Genomic DNA, 17,085 nt, shown 5'->3' with positions numbered 1-17,085 from the left:
AGGGATGAGAGCTGGTTAGGTTGTGGCTGAGAGCAAATATTTACTACTGGGTGTCTCAATCAATCACAGAAGACAGGACAGATACAGTTAGTGACTCCCAGAGAGATTTGGTGCCATTTTCTACTCAATTAGAGGTCTACTGATGCCGAAGCCGTAACGCTGCATACAGCAATCTGCTCATGCAATCAATTCAGTGCTCTCTTTCAGACCTATTATCCTCTGTCAGTCAGTCACAAATATTGTAAAGGTGTGATGTGACTGCATTGCTTAAAACACATTCCTCTAAAATGTATGTTTCTAAGAAGATAAGGCTCAGATTTTGGAGACTTTCACAGACTACTCTTGTGTTGAGAATTTAATTAGGGTTTGGAATAAATTCAGTTGTGCCATGATGACACTGATGGCTCAAACAAAGCTGCAAGTAACAGGAAATTCAGGGTAAACCTGGAGAAAAAGCAAATGAGCAGCTGGTTGGCTGATTGGAGTCTCTTGGTAAATGTTTGCGTATTTTATATAAACTCAATAATCAAAATAAACACAGATGCATTTCTGGTATTTTTTCACACTTCACTAAAAATTAGTGAAGTCTAGAAAGACTAAGCAATAACAACTGTAAGATTTACGAGTTGATCTACCACTGATCCACCATCCCATGATCACAATGTAAAAGTTGTGATTAGAGATAGACCAATGGATTTTTTGGGGCTGATGCCGATTATTAGTAGGCAAAGAGGCCGCCAACCGATATTTGAAGCCGGTATTAATTTGGAGTCAAGTGAAAATATTGGCGTAAAAACTTTTGAGCAATACAAACTCAAACACTTAACTGCATTTAAATGCCTTTAAGCATATGTTTATTAAAAAGCTCCCAAAAGTTAAAATTAAAATGAAAACTTTAAAAATAAATCACTAAAGTTTTGTACGGTAATCAAAGTTTTCCAAAATTTCAATGTAGCTGCAACAAAACTGGAAAGAATTGAGTTTGTGCTGCCTTTTACAGGCATGTAATGCAGTTGAATTAATTTTATGTTTAGTTTTCACGTGACTGATTTGGAATGTTCTGACCATCTAAGGCTTCCATAGGGCAGACAGAGAAACTCTGTGCAGAGAAGCATCAACGAGCAGCTCCTGAATGTCTGCAGTTCAAAACATTTCTTATCATTTATAAGAGGGAGAAAAACGTTTTCCTGTGGGTATTTATAAGAGGAGTGATTTTTGTGTCTGTGGAAGTTAAAATAAGCTCATAGACAGTAAGATACTCACTAATTGCAGCTGCATTAGAGCTGCAACAACATTTTTTGAGTGGGTTTCACATCAGCCGTCGAATTACAAAAAAGGTTGATGCCGACATGCCCCAAGATGCCAAATATCAGCCCCGATAATCGGTCTATCCCTTGTTGTGATCAAAGTTTTTTTTTTGAAAAACATCAACAGTTTTTAGGATTTTTTAAAATATCAAAATGTAACAGGAGCCACTGTACAGATATAGTGAAATTAATGATGACACTGTTTATTCAACTGTAATTCTGTCTTGTAATTTTGAACTCAAATGCTGTCAATGTCCACTTAATTTTCCTTTTTCTCACCTTCCTTTCCCCGATGTCTGTGGCTGTCTGGTGGACTGTATCTTAATGGCTCCCCGGTGTGCCGACATGTGAGGTGAACCCCTGGGTGAAGGTCTCGGGGAGATTCTTGGAGATGAACGTGGTATTGCTTCAGGGGGGGTGTTTGGTGCTGCAGAGGGGGGACTCATGGTTGGATGTTTCCTTGGGATGCGTTTGAGGAGGTGGCTGACCCAGCGCTGCTGCTCCTCCTGAGAAGTGGCCAACAGGAGCAGCTCTTTGGCGGTCGACATGTCATAGTTTACTGGAAAAAAGAAGAGGATAATTTCATGAAATTTCAACACGTTGTTTTCCCCCTCTTGTTTTACTGTGTGGGAACTCTCAATTCTATGGTGTATAAACTCTCAACTGGAAAAACTGACCTTTACAGGGTACAATAACCTCCTCCTTTCTGTCCAAGTGGTCTTTGTGGCACTTGGTGTGGCAGCGGCGGCACTCGAGGGCCGGCGGGGGCTTGAAAACATGCCACAGGGGCCGAGTACAAGCCTCACAGCTGGAGGGAAAGTGGTAGAGAGTCAGGATGAACTCATGTCCCTTATGGCTGATGTAGGAGGCACGATCTCCATACGGCGTTGGTTCAACAACAACCTCCTGGTCACGTTTACTCTCGGCTTCATTGGCATACAGGATCTGGCAGAGGACATGTCAGGAAGTGGAATTTTAGTGACTGTCAGTTAAATGAAGAAAACCACACCTGATTTCTTCTAGCAGCGTGTGAAAGAGCAGAGAGGTGACAGAGAGAAAATTAAGCCAGAATAGTGTTAGCTCATTACCTGAAATATCCTTGGAATTTCTTTGGCGTCTGCACGGTACACATCAGTTTGAGTGACAGGTCGGACATGAAACAGTTTGCTGTAAGAGGAAGAGTTAGAAAAAGTCACATTTTGAATTTGAGTTTCTATTTTTGTGTTTGAGCAGCTTTAGTTCAATAATATAAAAAACTGTACGAGTATGAGTTTAAAGTATGACTTTGTGAAATATTTTGGTCCTGGAATTCACCCTGATTTCATTAACTGTACTTCAGGAATTCAAAATGCTACATTAGGGTGTAAGGCATCTTAAAACAACATCTGCTACAGGTGAGGCTGATGTGTGTAAGCCAGGCTGCTTTGACAAAGACTTGTTTTTCTATGCTTCAGCTCTATTTCCTTCTGTATTTGTTTTCTTGTCTGGCCATCACCAGCTCATGTCCAAGGTTTTTTTTTAATAACATAAGAATAACTTTCTTTTCATAAGGAACATGAGGATAGAGTGCAGAGCAAAATGCTTGGAGGGATATTAAAGAGTATTTTTTTTATCTTATCAGAAGACTGGCGACCAGGATGCACTCTCAGTGGGTACTTCAATTTTGGCCCTGGAGCAATCTCTTGACTTTTCCTCCAGTTATTTTTGTACACTGGTAAATGTCACTACAGCTATTGGATGGTTAGCCTTTTGATTTGGCAAACTTTGTCAAGCCTCCCTCAGGATGACTTGTAAGGGTTATGTCACATTTAGTACTGTTATCTGGTTATATTATACATAACTGGACAGTTATATAACATTATTTTCACAATTTTGACCGAGTTACCAGCTCGCTATATAGGTTGTACTATGTGCTCACTAGCAAATGCTAGCATGCTAACACTCAGACTTTCTGACACTCAAGTTACCAGAGCTGTGAATCATTTCAGAATTTATTAGTATCATTTGAGTAATATTCTTAACAAAGAAAATTTATTTTGTACCTCTTTTTCCTACTTTAAATGACAACATAGCACTGCTAATCAGAATCAGCTTTATTAGCAAGTATTTTTTCCATTACAAGGAATTTGTCTTGGTCTGTTGGTGCAAACAGTTAAAAAAAAGCAAATAGAATAAATAGAATAATCTGAAGACTATATAAAAACAGAAGTGTTCGATTGTAGAAATTGAAAAAGAGAAAAGGGGGTTTACGTTTAGCTAATGTTAACTCGCTAGCTAACATTCATCCCAGCTTGTACAAAGGGGATAGGTTGCAGTCTTTGTGATTAAAAGCCAACCGCATAAACAGACAAAGTTTTATTTTAGTTGGTGCCTTAAAGTTAAAGGTTACAAATAATAATTTACAGCTTTCATTGGCTGTGTGACTGTTAGCTTGTAGGATGGTGTTAGCATTGACCTTCACTTGAAGCACTTCTCATTTTTTAAAAGTTTTCTTTTGAAAACTTCATGACTGAGGGCTCTTAGTGCTTACTTCTTAAGGAGCCAAATCCTGTTATATTTTATATGCTTTACATTTTACAGCCGTGACAAATTCTCAGTATGACTTCTTTAAATTCTGCTGTCTGACTCACTCTATGTCCAGGGTCATGAACGGGTTTGCTAGCTCTCGGTCCCGCTCGCTGTGGTAGAAGAGGATCTTCTTACTGCTCACCACTATGAACTGTAAAAGGAAATGGATGTAACGGCCGTGAAGTTAGAGGAGGAAATGACTCAGTGTTCATGGTGAGTAATAAGTAAACAAATCTGAGAAATAAGGGTGGATGCATTACTTTTCTGTCCCAGCCAAAGCGCTTTGTGTTCTTGGTAGGAAGTGAGATCCAGCCTTCCAGCCTTGATTCTAATTACAGAGAAAAAAAAACAATAACAGGAGGAAATTAAAGAACAGGCTTTAACCATTTGAAATAAAAAATGACATTTGTCACCTTTTAAATAATTTTGTGGAAGAAATGATTTTCTGTTTACACCAAAACACAAGTGATAAGAAGTTTCATCAGTTCCAGAAAAGAGCAGCACAAGTCATGATGGATGCTTGTTCAGAAAAGTACATGTCTACAGGGAGTCTTGAAAAAACTCACACAGACACAAACTTTACACTTTGAACAGTGTTTTCCTTCATCTTTTGCAGCGGGATATTTTTGAACAAAGCAGGGCAGCATCAAGCTGTGAGAATTCCCGTGTCCAGTGCACAATAAAAAGGATTATAGCACAGCAGAGACAACAGAGCAGAGGGATTAGCTGAGACTTTGCGGGGACAGACCAAGGTTGTTTCTTAATATGTTAGAAAAAAACGTGGATCAAATTTTAGAACACAAATATTCTGATGTAAAATGTAACAATCATTGTTAGGTCTACAGCTGTTTCTCTTTTTTTTTTTAACCCCATTCGCCATGCAGGGTCACCTTCAGGTTCAGCCTCAGAGGGCTGATCGTAGGTAAGGGCCAGAGGACCGGGCCCCTGCTCCACCTGCTCCACCTGCCCATCATGTTCATCATCGTCCTCAGAATCAGAGTCAAAGAGAGAGTGGGCAGAGTGAAGGTTGGGCCGGGTGTCGATGCAGACAGATTTGTGTGTGCGCTGGTAGGTGAAGGACATTGATTCAGAGGTGTGGGAGTGAGTTATGCGCACTGTGCCATATCCCAGAGGAGGAGTTGAGGTCAAATGAGGGGGAAAAGGAAGAAGCATTGAGAGGAAAAGGTCAAAATCAATTGGCCTGGAAGTCAGAAACTCAAATTGAGTTTTTCAGAGAACAGTAAGAATTCAGAAAGAGAGTCTGCAGAGTGAGGAATACAGAAAGGACATGCAGGAGTGTGTTTGATCTGAGCTGATGAGGAGGTATTGTTGGCCTACCTGGGTAGCCTTCGTTGGTGTCCAGCTCGTTGCCGCTGCTGATGCTGGTGGAGTCCAGAGAGTGAACGCTGAGGGAGGAGATCTGGCAACGAAGCTGCTCGATGTCACTGTCTTTACTGTCCAGCGCCATCTGAAGCTCCAGACGCGTCTGGTTCTCCTCTGCTATCAGCTGAACAAAACACAGAAACACAACATTCAATTCTCCTCTTTTTTCTATCCCCAACATATCCATATCAGTGCATAGCTTTGTTAATTAAACCATTTCAAACAGTGGTTCTCAACTTGTCTAGCTTGGGGACCAACCATCACACACTGATGACATACCACTACCCAAATTGAGGGAAACTCCCCACATTTATATCGTCGTTTTACTTTCGCCATGCTCAAATAGAAGAAGAAAGCATACTTTGTGGGCCTTCTTCTAAACTGTAATTGCAGGTGTCAATCAGCATCACAGGCCATCTACTGTTTAGAGTGTGAATTGATGGCACTCCACCACTAAAAAATTCCTTCAAGATAAAGGCACAGGATTTTTATCTTAACTTTTTTTTTTTACCCAGTCAAGGCTGACTGGAGTTTTTTTTCCGGCTGAATATGAAACATAATTAAATTAATAGTTGTGCCTTAATTTAACATAACAGCAACAAAAACAACCTATGACCTAAAAATGCCAACAGCAATAAGATTTATGATTTCTATGTAATTAATGTAGATCCCTTTGTTTGCTGCTGAAGGGTACATGTCAACTGAGGTGATATAAAGAATTCTGCCATAACTGAATGATAGTGGTATGTTTGACTTTTAAAAGTAAATGTTTTGACTTTCACAACATACTACTTGAAATGTTTAGCTCAAGAGCAGAAAGAGAGAAAATGCATCATTTTGTCCATAGGAGGCGCCATAATCAACACAAACTGATAGGAGCTTTAACCAATGGAGTTAATCTGAAATTTTCTTGAGGTTAGAGAGTAACTAGAGTCACAAAGCTTCATTTTGCTGTAAGAAAATGACATTTCAAGATTTCAAATTAAAGAAAAAAATACAATTACTAAGCAGGTTAAAGCTCCTGCTGAAGGAAATTGATTTGAAATTGCCTTGACTGACACCTACTCCACTGCAATTTTTAGAAGAATTAAATATAACAAAGAAAGGAAGAAGTCAGTCTTCCAGCTGATGGACTCTTCATCATTGATTTCACTCTGTTTTAGATCCAGCTAAAAATTCTTGACAGGAGCTTTAATTTGCAGTTTAAGTGAATAGTTTGTCTCCAGCAGCTTTTTACACAGGATCAAGGGCGTAGGTTTGCATAGGGACGGTAGGGACATAACACTACCAACTTTTCAGGAGGCACAAATTGTCCCCACCAACTTTTAAGCAACTTTTTGCATTATATAATGAGTTCAGTTATATAGGGAATTTATATTGTCTTCCCATATGTTGTAAGGATAGAATTGACCCTACCGTTATTAAGTGAACTATTTTCATAATGTTCAGACTTAAATTAACCCCTTTTCACTCGCTGAATGTGCCGGTCCATTTTTTTTCCCCTCAAACGCACGTTAGATTGGCTAATGACTCCGCCCCCGACACACACACACACACACACACACACACACACACATTCACACTCACTCAGCCCCGACAGAAATATGTGTCGACCACATGCCGCCCCCTTCGCAGAGGAGGGATATTAGAAGTTTTCTTCGGCCAGCAACAGCCACTGTAAGTAATGTAAAAAGACGTCAATGTTGTGGAGGTGGGGAACACACCACTAAATTTGCTGCTGAAAGTCCGACCTGCATCAGAGTTAGCATAACATTAAACTTTGTGAACTTGCTAACCTGCACAACTCGAGTAGGAAGCTTGTTCTGTCGAAATGTCATACTCGTGCGAAACTTTCTACTGGAGGCTGATTTGACAGCCGAAGTACTACCGTTGTTTTTCAGTTTGTTTTGTCGAGATGCATACACACAGTGTATGGGTAGAATGTTATTAAAATCCCTTAATATAATATGTTCAAATATTGCAATTTAAATTTGCTAACAAAATCCAGACATTTATTCTGGAAGTTTTCAAAATGTTTCTGTAGTAGTTTTTGAAAATAAATGTTTGAATCGAATGGTGTACCAGGTGAACCAATACACATGAAAGTTAGTATAAGTCAATACAGATTTATTTTGCATTGATCATGTAGCCTATCAATAAATTAGGTTCATATTTGTGAGAAATGTAGCCCTGACCCCCCCCAATCTGTTTGGTCTTATTAATGTCCCGTCCCCAGCAAAAAATGTACATGCAGGTTATGCTGTTATATTGTCCCTACCAATGTTGAGACCAAATCTACGCCCTTGCACAGGATCTATATTTTACTTGGAAGTTTGATGCACAAACTATTAATGCATCTGCAGGAATAACAGTTGGCTATTTTTAATATTCTGCATGTAATTATTATGAAGCTCAAGATGTGTTTGACCTCTGCTGTCTATCACAGTTTGTCTTCCTACACAGCTCTATAAAACGTTAAAATAATTAAAAGGCTTCATCACTCCTTATTGATCAGGTCGTTTAATGTCCATCTTCTGCCTTCAGCATCTACTGCTTGATCTTACTTTTGCATTCAGAGCTTTAATCAGCAGTCAAACCTCTCCGTGTCTGTCAGAAACACAGATGGTTTTCAGTAAATGTGGCAGTATGTATTCACGCATCGCCATTTGTTGGTATGCGGGTGTGCTGCGTGGGCGTACTGACCGCCTGCATCTCTGTCATCTCTCTCTGGAATTTGATGATGGTGCTGTTGAGTTTCTCCTTCTCCGCTCTCAGCTCCAGCTGCAGCTTCCTGTTTTCTTTCTCTTTCCTGTGCACCTCGGTATCAGTGCCCCGGTGACCTCCTCGCACCGTCTCCCTTCTGTTCATCACCTCGGCGAGCTTGTTGACAGCCTGGAAGCAAAAGAAGGAAAAAAAACTCAAAGAGGAGAGAAGACTTGGTGGTGTAGCTTTAACAGATCTCTTTATGATAAATCTGAATCAGTGAGTAAACAGAGAAGTCTGCAGGAACATCAGTGTTGCTGCAAAATAGATTTTTAAGCGTGTGTTAGATCTCAGAGTTCAGCACAAGCCTGCAGCTCAACATTGTTTTTATCGAAGCTTAACAGTTGTCTGAAAAGTCAAAGCGTGAGAGTACAGGAAGTTTTCTCTGCTTTCCAGACCTGTGTAGGCGCCCAGACATCATACCTGAATTTTTAGTGTCCTTTCATTCTGCAGATGCTTTTCAAAGCTCACTTTGAGCGAGTTCATCTGCTTCTCCTCCTCCTTGGCTTTCTGTAACTCTGTATAAATAGCAGAGAAGAATATTAATTCAGGGCACATAAAGACGGTTCTGCTGAAGTAATCTGTACACTATGCTGGAAATCTGTAGACCAGTATTCTGCCGTTTTATAGGAACTTGCTTCCTTGATGGAGACATTAACGGCTACTTTTTTACAGCCTTCTCATAAATCACTGGGATGTGTAAGACAGCTTTGTAACACATTTCCCAGCACTGAGGGAAATGTCACTCCTGCAGAAATCTGGTGCTCATTAACTCGGGATGACACTCACGCTGCTGCAGCTCTTTCAGCTGGTTGTTGAGCTCCTCTTTCTCACTCGCCAGGTTGGCCACGTCCTCTGTCAGGGTGCGATTGGATTCTTCCAGCTGTAGGGGACGTGAGGAAGAGGAGAGCCTCATAAATCAGAACTGTGGCAACAGCAAGCAGACTTCATTTACATGATAAGTAAGAGCTTGTTTTTGCTTATTCATTTTCTCAGCTGTATGATAAAAAACAAACTCTGAGTTTGCCATTAAAGTGATGCCCTGGAACAAGCGTGAGGAAATACATTAGAGACTGATTTGATTCTCATTAAGTCTGTCCTTTTGGCAGTAACAACCCAGGACAGCTAGCTGGACGCTAACAGAAACCAGGAGAGCTGACACAGGCTACGAAACATAAATGTAGAGAGTAAAGTTGATAGTAAAACTTAAATATAGGGAAAATAAACTTATACACGACTTACAGCAGCAAAAACAACAACAACAACAACATAAAAAAATCAAAGAGAGAAACAGTGGGGCAATATGGTTTAGGGCTACAGCTATCGAATATTTTAGTATTCGAGTATTCTACTGAAAATCCCATCGATAAATCGAGTAATCGGATAAAATACATTTTTGTTTAGTTAAAGAGCAGTTATTTTTCAAATGAAAAATTTTCTTTTTAAGAAATATAATTTTCTGATACAGCATGTCAGTAAGAGCACTGGTTGCTCCAAAATTTGTAAACACACTTTGACACATTTTTTGTGCCTTGTACATCTCATCAAATGTTGTGGACCCAAATGGCACCGTTTCGTAGAATGACCCATTAGTCTCGAAACTCCAGAAAAGAAGCAAGATTTGTTGCTAGTTGCTATTTTGTATAAGATGTAGCTTGAGGGGTCTGAAAACTCTCTTAATATGGCCTCAGCTCTATTTGAAATACCACTCTTTGATCTTTTTTAAAATTAAACGATTCCTCGAGGCGGAGAAAATTACTCGACTATTTTTTGTAATCGAGTACCTCGAATAATTCGAGGAATCGTTTCAGCTCTAATATGGTTAGAGGCTGAATGGTGTTTAATACCTTTGCTAAAGTGCTGAAACTTGCAGTTCCTAGAGTGTAGGGATAGACCGATTATCGGGGCTGATATTTGGTATTTGGGGGCATATCGGCATCTGCCTTTTTTTAATCCAACAGCCGATATGAAACCCATTCAAAACTGTGTTGTTTTGACTGATGCTTCTCTGCACAGAATTTCTCCCTGTCTACACTATGGAAGCCCTGGATGGTCATTTAAAATCAGTCTTGTAAAACCAAAATTAATTAATTCAACTGCATTACATACCTGTTACATTACATTCTGTCCAGTTTTATTGCAGTTACATAGACATTTTGGAAAACTTTATTTACTGTAGGAAAACTTTGGCTATTTTTTTTTAAGTTTTCATTTAACTTTATAAAACATGCTTCTGAGCCTGGGAGCTGTTTAATAAACATATGCTTGAAGGACTTTGATTGCAGTTAAGTGTTGGAGTTTGTATTGTTCAACATTTTTACACCAATATTTTCAATTTGACTGCAAATGAATATCTGCTTCAAATATTGGTTATCAGCCTCCTTGCCTACTAATAATTGGTATTGTCCCCCAAAAAGTCCATATCGGTCTATCACTACTGGAGTGTCCTCTTGATGCAAACGACAAAGCCATGGAGCCTCCATTAAACCCCATGCTAAAAAGCCAAACTTCACAGGAGAAATACTAAAACTTGCTTAACACTTAGTTCAAAAACCCTTTTGTACATATTGATCTTTCAGGTTTTTGTCTTTGTCTGTTTCCAAATTGAAGGTTGTGTTGAGTCCGTGTTTTCTGGCAGCTGTTCCCGGTAGGCTTTATAATGCCTCTTCAGAAACCAGTATGACTGAGACTACATCCATGTTTACAACTTTAGTGGAGAGGCAAAAAGTACGTTCAAGCTGTACAGTTAGCTGCTGCTAAAAAATACAAGTTAAAAACAATGGAACTGTATCAATTGTATAAAAGAGTACTTCAAAAGCAACACCAGTGTTCAAAAAGACCTACAGTATCGCAGACTGGAGCTTTGTTACCCTGACTCTTACCGAGCTGATGGTAGCCTCCTTGTCGCCGAGCTCCTGTTTGTGTCTTGCTATCATATCTTTGATCTCCAGCTCCTTCATGATCTTCTCCTTCTCCAGATCCGAGTACTGCTCCTCTGCAATGGAGCGAGCCAGCTGTTCAGAGTCTGCTTTGGTCAAACTGGCTTCCAGCTGGGCTGCCAGAGAGTCCCTGTGGGGAGAAGAGGAAGAAGACCGATGATTACGTTATCACACAAGTGATACAAGGTGATAAATCTTTGAAAGATGGGGTGTATGATGCACCTGAAAGTGAAATACTGGTGCAAAAATACATTTTAAAATGACTATTTTGTTAATAGATGATTTTGAAGCATTGGTTTTTTTCTTTAATCTTAAAATGATATTTACTTGTGAGTCTTGTGCTGCTGATCTAGTTAAAAATTAAGTCATTCAGATAAAGGTCAAGTCCTCTTTTTCAGAGAGTAGATGAAATACCAAAGGGCAAAAAGGAAAAACCTTGAGGTTTTCTTTATTCATAAGAATCAGATAAATGCTGACCGTGCACTTATTATTCCATTAACTTTTCACTGAAGCTGGGTCCAGTTTTTTTTGTGTGTGCACATCAGTATTTTCACTGTCTGATGTTGAATATTGGAAATAAAGCGGTCAGAATAAAACACCCTTACCTCTCTTCCTCATATTCTGCCAGTCGTTGTTGGGCATCCTTGAACAGCTTGTTCTTTTCATCACACTCATCCTTCAGCTCTCTGATCTGCGTCTTATAAAGGGTCTTGGAGGAGGACATGCAGATAATCAATTGATATTGTATCACAGACACAGCATTGGATAGCACATGCAAAAAAAAAGAGAAAGAAATCCACATCTTTGCTCTTATCATCCTCCCTCCAAAGCACCACATTGGAGATCAATCAGGTTTCTTGTTTGTCTGACAATTTAATGTTAGCTATGGTGTGTGAGAAATATTTGGCTGTCACTTCAGCATTGACAAGGTGCACAAAAGAGGCAAAATTGTTGGGTAGAATTACCGTGAAATACTGCTCAGCCTCCAGTTGGTCCTTCAGCTCCTTCAGCTGGCCGCCCGCCTCCTGCTTCTCCCTGGAGCCGAACCAACAATCTGTCAATCATCTCAGCCTGCCAACCACCCACCAGAGCCAAAACACTTCCCTCAAATAAAACATGTTGAATGAGATTCTCCCCAACAATTAGCAAACACAAACACAAACACAACAAGAACTAGTGTTTTACGTGTTTGTATTCAACAGGCAAGGTGCTCATTCACTTTATTCATAAATACATCTTACTCTGACCTCACAGGCTTGCTGGGATGCTCATACTAAATTAAAATATCTCTTGCTGCTCTGTATAAGATGTACACGTTTAATCTGTTTCAGATTTGTCCCTTCCAGTTTGATCAGTGACCAAAAACAGCTAATGGAGAAGTTAACACCTGCTGAGACCCTAGATTAGGGATGGGTACCAAATTAGGTACTTTTATAGGTACCGACCGAATTATGTCAAAAGTACCGGGTAACGATTCAGATAAAACCAAAAGGTACCATCTTTAGGTACCTAAGTGCATCCTTGTGACTGTGAAGGAGTGGAAGAGTAGGTGATTTTCCACGCTGGACATGAACACAGCATTACAAGGTTATATATTGAAGAATAAATGTGTTAAATCCAAGTATTTTAATATTCTATTATTAAACAAATTGATATTTTTTACCACATAAACACGAAAAAGTACTGAAAATTGGTACCGTTAAGTACCAGTACCGATTGATAGGTACCGGGCATCGGTACCGTATCATTTCAAATGTGAAAGGTACCCATCCCTACCCCAGATACATCATTTCTGATACAATAACCTGGTCTTATGTTCACAGAAGTCTGCTCAGGGGCTCATCCTGTTCATTCTAACAGCATCATGAGCATGTTCAGTAAAAAACAGCTGCTGTGAGTATGTGATGAATATGGTAAACGTGTGTTTGACCTTCGTAGCTCCTGGTTCTGTTTCTCCAAGACCTGCTTCAGATCCAGCAGATGGTTGAGCTCCTGTTTGAGCTGCTTCTCTGAAGAGCGGAGCACCGACACCTGCTGGTTCTGCATCTTCAGCTCGCTCTGGCTCAGACTGCGCTTGTGGATCTCCTGCTCCAGACGTGAGCTTAGGTTTTTTATCTGTGTGAGCAAAAATGCAAACAAATCAGACTTTCACAGCTTACTCATTTTGAAATATTCATTTGACAGAAAAAAAATTAAAAAAGACTGATCACATTATCACAGTAAAAAAAGCCTCTGATGCTGTTATCACTGGTTTAACTGAGGCAAATACACCTACACACCAACACTGACCTCCTCAGAAAGTTTCTCCTTCTGTGCCTGCAGCTCGTCCAGTTTGTGCTGGCCCTGCTTGTAGTCACAGTCCAGCATGGAGTACTCCTTCTCAAGTTGCAGCAGCTTTCCCTCCACCTGCAGCTTCAAGCTGTGCTCCTCCTGCAGGGCGCTCTCCATCTCTGTAACAAACAAACAGCCCGGAAAACAATCAGTCATCATATCATTTTTCACAGCACTGACAAAACATTTTTCACCAATGAGCTGAGCCTGCTTCAAGCACCAGATTACTGGCTATCAGAGCAGCGTGTTAGCATCAGCCTGTTTCATTTTTTGTTCAATCACTGCACAGCAAGCAAACATAGTTTTCCAAATTCTTGACGGGATCTTTCATTTCCTGAGGAGCTGTCCTGAAAAACCACAGGGCCATTTTTGTTGCAATGCTTGAGCGCGTCCTTCTATATTTCTAATAACTGAACACATGTCGTTAATGTAAGCCATCTTTATCTTCCTCAAAGTTATCCTCCCACTTGCTCACCTTTAAAAACCTCAGACTTTGCCTCCTCGATGGATTGGTTGATGTTGTTTTTATCTGCCAGCTTGGCTTTCGTGGCCTTGTGTTCTGCCTCCTCCTGCTCCAGACTCTGCTGCAGCGTCTTCAGCTTGAACGTCAGGTCGATCTCTTGGTTGCTCTTCTCCTGTATAATCAAAGCAGGTGCTGGTTTTATAATCACTTCAAAGAATTTTCGGTGTTGAATCAAATTTTTCCTCCAAAATTTATATCTATAAAGCCACTTGAGCATTATCCACAAATGTCAAACCAAAGGAGGAAAGTTTCCAGGTCAGCCCACCTTCTCCAGCTCGTTGAACTTCTCCTGCAGCTGCTTCTTTTCAGACTGGACTTCAGAAAGAGAAGCTTTCAACTCTTTCATCTGATCTTCCAGGCCAGAGAGTCGTCCTGAAGTGGGGAAATGGGAACAAGGAAAAGGGAAAAAGATATAAGACAATATAACGTGTAGAAACTACAAGAAAATGCACCTGAACAAGACATGACTTAATTTTCCCGCAAGTTTTCAGCCTATGAGATTCAAAAAACAACCCACTGAATGTTTCCTTTCTCTAACTCCACCCAGATGGAGAGTTTTACTAAGAGAAAAAAAAACATGGAGACCTCACTGCAAACAGTCGACATCGTTGTTTGGATTTGTCCCCTCTAACCTCTGCATGGACCAAACACATTCAAGTTTCCAAACAGCGCCTCACAAGAGGAGGCTGGCCCTGCTCCAGGTTTGCTTTCATAGCCTCTTACTTCACCCTCAGTCTTTTGAACACATGTTTCCACCTATGATCTGATATTTCCCAAGCCCAGTCCAAAAAAACGATTCACATCTAATACTCCATCCAAACACTCAGAGATCCAGGTCGTGCAGAGCTTATTTTTTTTCTTCCTGCAGCTCAGACAATCACAGTTTGATCACCGGCAATTATAACAGAAAATTAACCTTTCATAGCTGACAGTAAAATTCAACAACAGCCTGAAAGCTTTTCTTTCTTGAGCTGTTGACTTGCACACTGGGCTGTGTGAACAAAGAGATGATAAATGATTTTTAATGATAAATAATTATTCAAATTATTTTTGAAAAAGAGTAGCAAGAGGGTTCTGAAAAGTTGCTAAATACAGCAATAGAGTCACTAAGCTGGCAACAATGGATGTTTTCACATTATCAAAGTCTCTAAGTAGTCCTCTGAAAAGCACCTCTATCAGCTGTCAAAGCTAACTAAAGCACACCTGGGAGACAATGATGTTTTGTTTTTTCCCAACCTCAACTTCAAATGAAAATTCACCATGAATAGCCCATGATGCCTTCTGATAATCAGTGTAATTTTAGCTGATTCACTTAACCACTTATCACTGCAAGTTTCCTTTTTTAATCATGAAAGATATTACGCCCCCTCTTAGCAGTCCAGCTTCTCACTCTTCTGTGCTTGTACCTGTGGTGTGCACCATAATAAATGGAAGTGGTCTCCCTGACGTCACCTGTCTGTTTCCTAAATAAGGTTTTGAAGCAAATCAGCTGGCGCAGCCATATTGGAAACGGGGTGAGCTTTAAAGGTCCCTTATTATGTAAAAATCACTATATTAAGTCTTTTAGTAAAATTTGTGGGTCTTTGGCTTTCCTCCCAGCCCACAAAATGTGATATTTAACGACAAAACCTGTACTTAGTAGTGCTTGTGAATGTAAAATCCTGACCTAAAACAAGCTGTTTGGATTTTGGGGATTTGCCGACGTCAGCGATTCCCTTTTTTGACCAATCAGGAGCAAGTCTGACCTGATTAGTCCACCGAAGCAGATACCCCCAAACCTCCTCCCCACCCACTTCTCTCTAGTTCCATGCACAAGCTTCCCATCTCCGAAGAAGACAAGACTAAGTGGCTAGAGTTCATTTATCAAGGAAATGTGCCAGCTACACTCAGTAAAACTGTGCATGTGTGTGCTAGTCACTTCACCGCCGATTGCTTTTCCAACTTTGAACAGTACAACAGAGGGCTAGTGAATAGACTGGTCCTGAATCCAGGCACATTACCAACCATCCACCAACAAACCTTGGACCCTGGAAATGTGAGTATTTTAAATGCTGTGTGCTGTGGAGCAGATGTAAGAGCTTTTCCTTAATGTCCCCCCTGCCTCTGTGTTAGCTTCAGGATGCTAACTTTAGCTGCAGTTAGCCTGTTGTTTTAGCCTGTAATGTTACGGTAAACGAGCTTCGCTGTTTTCTTATCATTGTGCACTTGGAGCTTGAGGCGCCGCTCTCGGTAATGCAGAAGAGTGGGGTGGTATCAGCGGTAGCTCATTTGCATATGGAGGTCACGCCCACTAAATCAGACCGTTCTGAACAGAGGGGCTATGAGAGCCTGGAAACAATGCTGCTGTGCTTGATTTATTGGCTTTTTGGACCAAAACATGTTACTACCATTTCATGAAGACATCAGTGATCCATATTAAACTGCAGAAAAGGAGCAGAATATGGGACCTTTAACAGCTCGTCAGGCGCCCGTCAGTCACATGAGTAAAGTTGTGCCTCTGACCGTGCAAACTTGCCATCTAATACCTTCTATACCGATGAGTTAGAAAAAAAATCACCCCCTGAAGAGTGTGTGCTGATAGAGCACTTAGTAATTCAGATGGGAGAAGTTTTCGTACCAGGCTGTAAATGTGCTTATTTCTGTGAGAAAACAGCTTTTTTGGCTTGGTGTGTATGTCATTTCTTGCACTTCTGGAGCCACCCTCAAGCGGACACTTGAGAAACAGCAGATTTTAGCACTTCTGCATTGTCTGATATCCTTTTAAACCAGAGGTTGCCGCTTGGCATGCACAGACTTTTTAAAGGACAGGGGAATTAAAAAGAAAAAAGACACATAAAGCACATTCTTACCACTGGAAAGAACACTAAGTTCTGTGTGTCTCCAAAGACACTTTAGCATAGAGTTTGCCTCCCAATAAGGCAGTTTATCACCAGTGCACGCCACTGGTTTTTACTAATTTGAGATGTGTCGTATGTAAATTACAGCATATTTATTAACTGTGTTTGCAGGTGATTAAAGATATGGCATTTTTCCCAAGTTAGAGAATCAATTCAGTGAATTCTGAAGTGAAAATCTTAACCTGCCTCCTCCATGTAACTGGCTACCGACCTAAGAGACATGACAATGCCAAACAAGCTAAACAAGTAATACTTCTTGCTGATAAAAAAATCATTGCAACATAATTTTTGATTTTTGATATTGATTTACAGAAAGGTGTTGTTAAATCTTTAGTAAACCATATTAGATCAAACATGAAGTCTATTTAAAAACA

At 40.2% G+C, this 17,085-nt stretch overlaps 1 protein-coding gene across 1 annotated transcript in view; it reads right to left on the bottom strand.

Moving 5' to 3' along the window:
• Positions 1-17,085, bottom strand: part of LOC141801885 (rho-associated protein kinase 2-like) — a 41,017-nt gene that overhangs the window by 2,648 nt on the left and 21,284 nt on the right. Inside the window, exons 16-31 of the mRNA XM_074685198.1 lie at positions 14,080-14,186; positions 13,767-13,926; positions 13,250-13,410; positions 12,891-13,075; positions 11,926-11,995; positions 11,566-11,669; positions 10,904-11,090; positions 8,811-8,904; positions 8,445-8,539; positions 7,962-8,150; positions 5,214-5,382; positions 4,136-4,203; positions 3,938-4,026; positions 2,396-2,474; positions 1,985-2,252; positions 1,587-1,866 (exon numbers count right to left, since the gene is read on the bottom strand). Coding sequence (XP_074541299.1) covers positions 1,587-1,866; positions 1,985-2,252; positions 2,396-2,474; positions 3,938-4,026; positions 4,136-4,203; positions 5,214-5,382; positions 7,962-8,150; positions 8,445-8,539; positions 8,811-8,904; positions 10,904-11,090; positions 11,566-11,669; positions 11,926-11,995; positions 12,891-13,075; positions 13,250-13,410; positions 13,767-13,926; positions 14,080-14,186 — 2,305 coding nt within the window. The remainder of the gene's footprint in view (positions 1-1,586; positions 1,867-1,984; positions 2,253-2,395; positions 2,475-3,937; positions 4,027-4,135; positions 4,204-5,213; positions 5,383-7,961; positions 8,151-8,444; positions 8,540-8,810; positions 8,905-10,903; positions 11,091-11,565; positions 11,670-11,925; positions 11,996-12,890; positions 13,076-13,249; positions 13,411-13,766; positions 13,927-14,079; positions 14,187-17,085) is intronic.

Source organism: Halichoeres trimaculatus, unplaced genomic scaffold (assembly GCF_033239565.1).
Source record: "Halichoeres trimaculatus isolate MK-OKI-2021-1 unplaced genomic scaffold, fHalTri1.1 fHalTri1_scaffold_13, whole genome shotgun sequence".
Lineage (NCBI taxonomy): Eukaryota > Metazoa > Chordata > Actinopteri > Labriformes > Labridae > Halichoeres > Halichoeres trimaculatus.
This window is presented reverse-complemented; position numbering and strand designations above follow the sequence as displayed.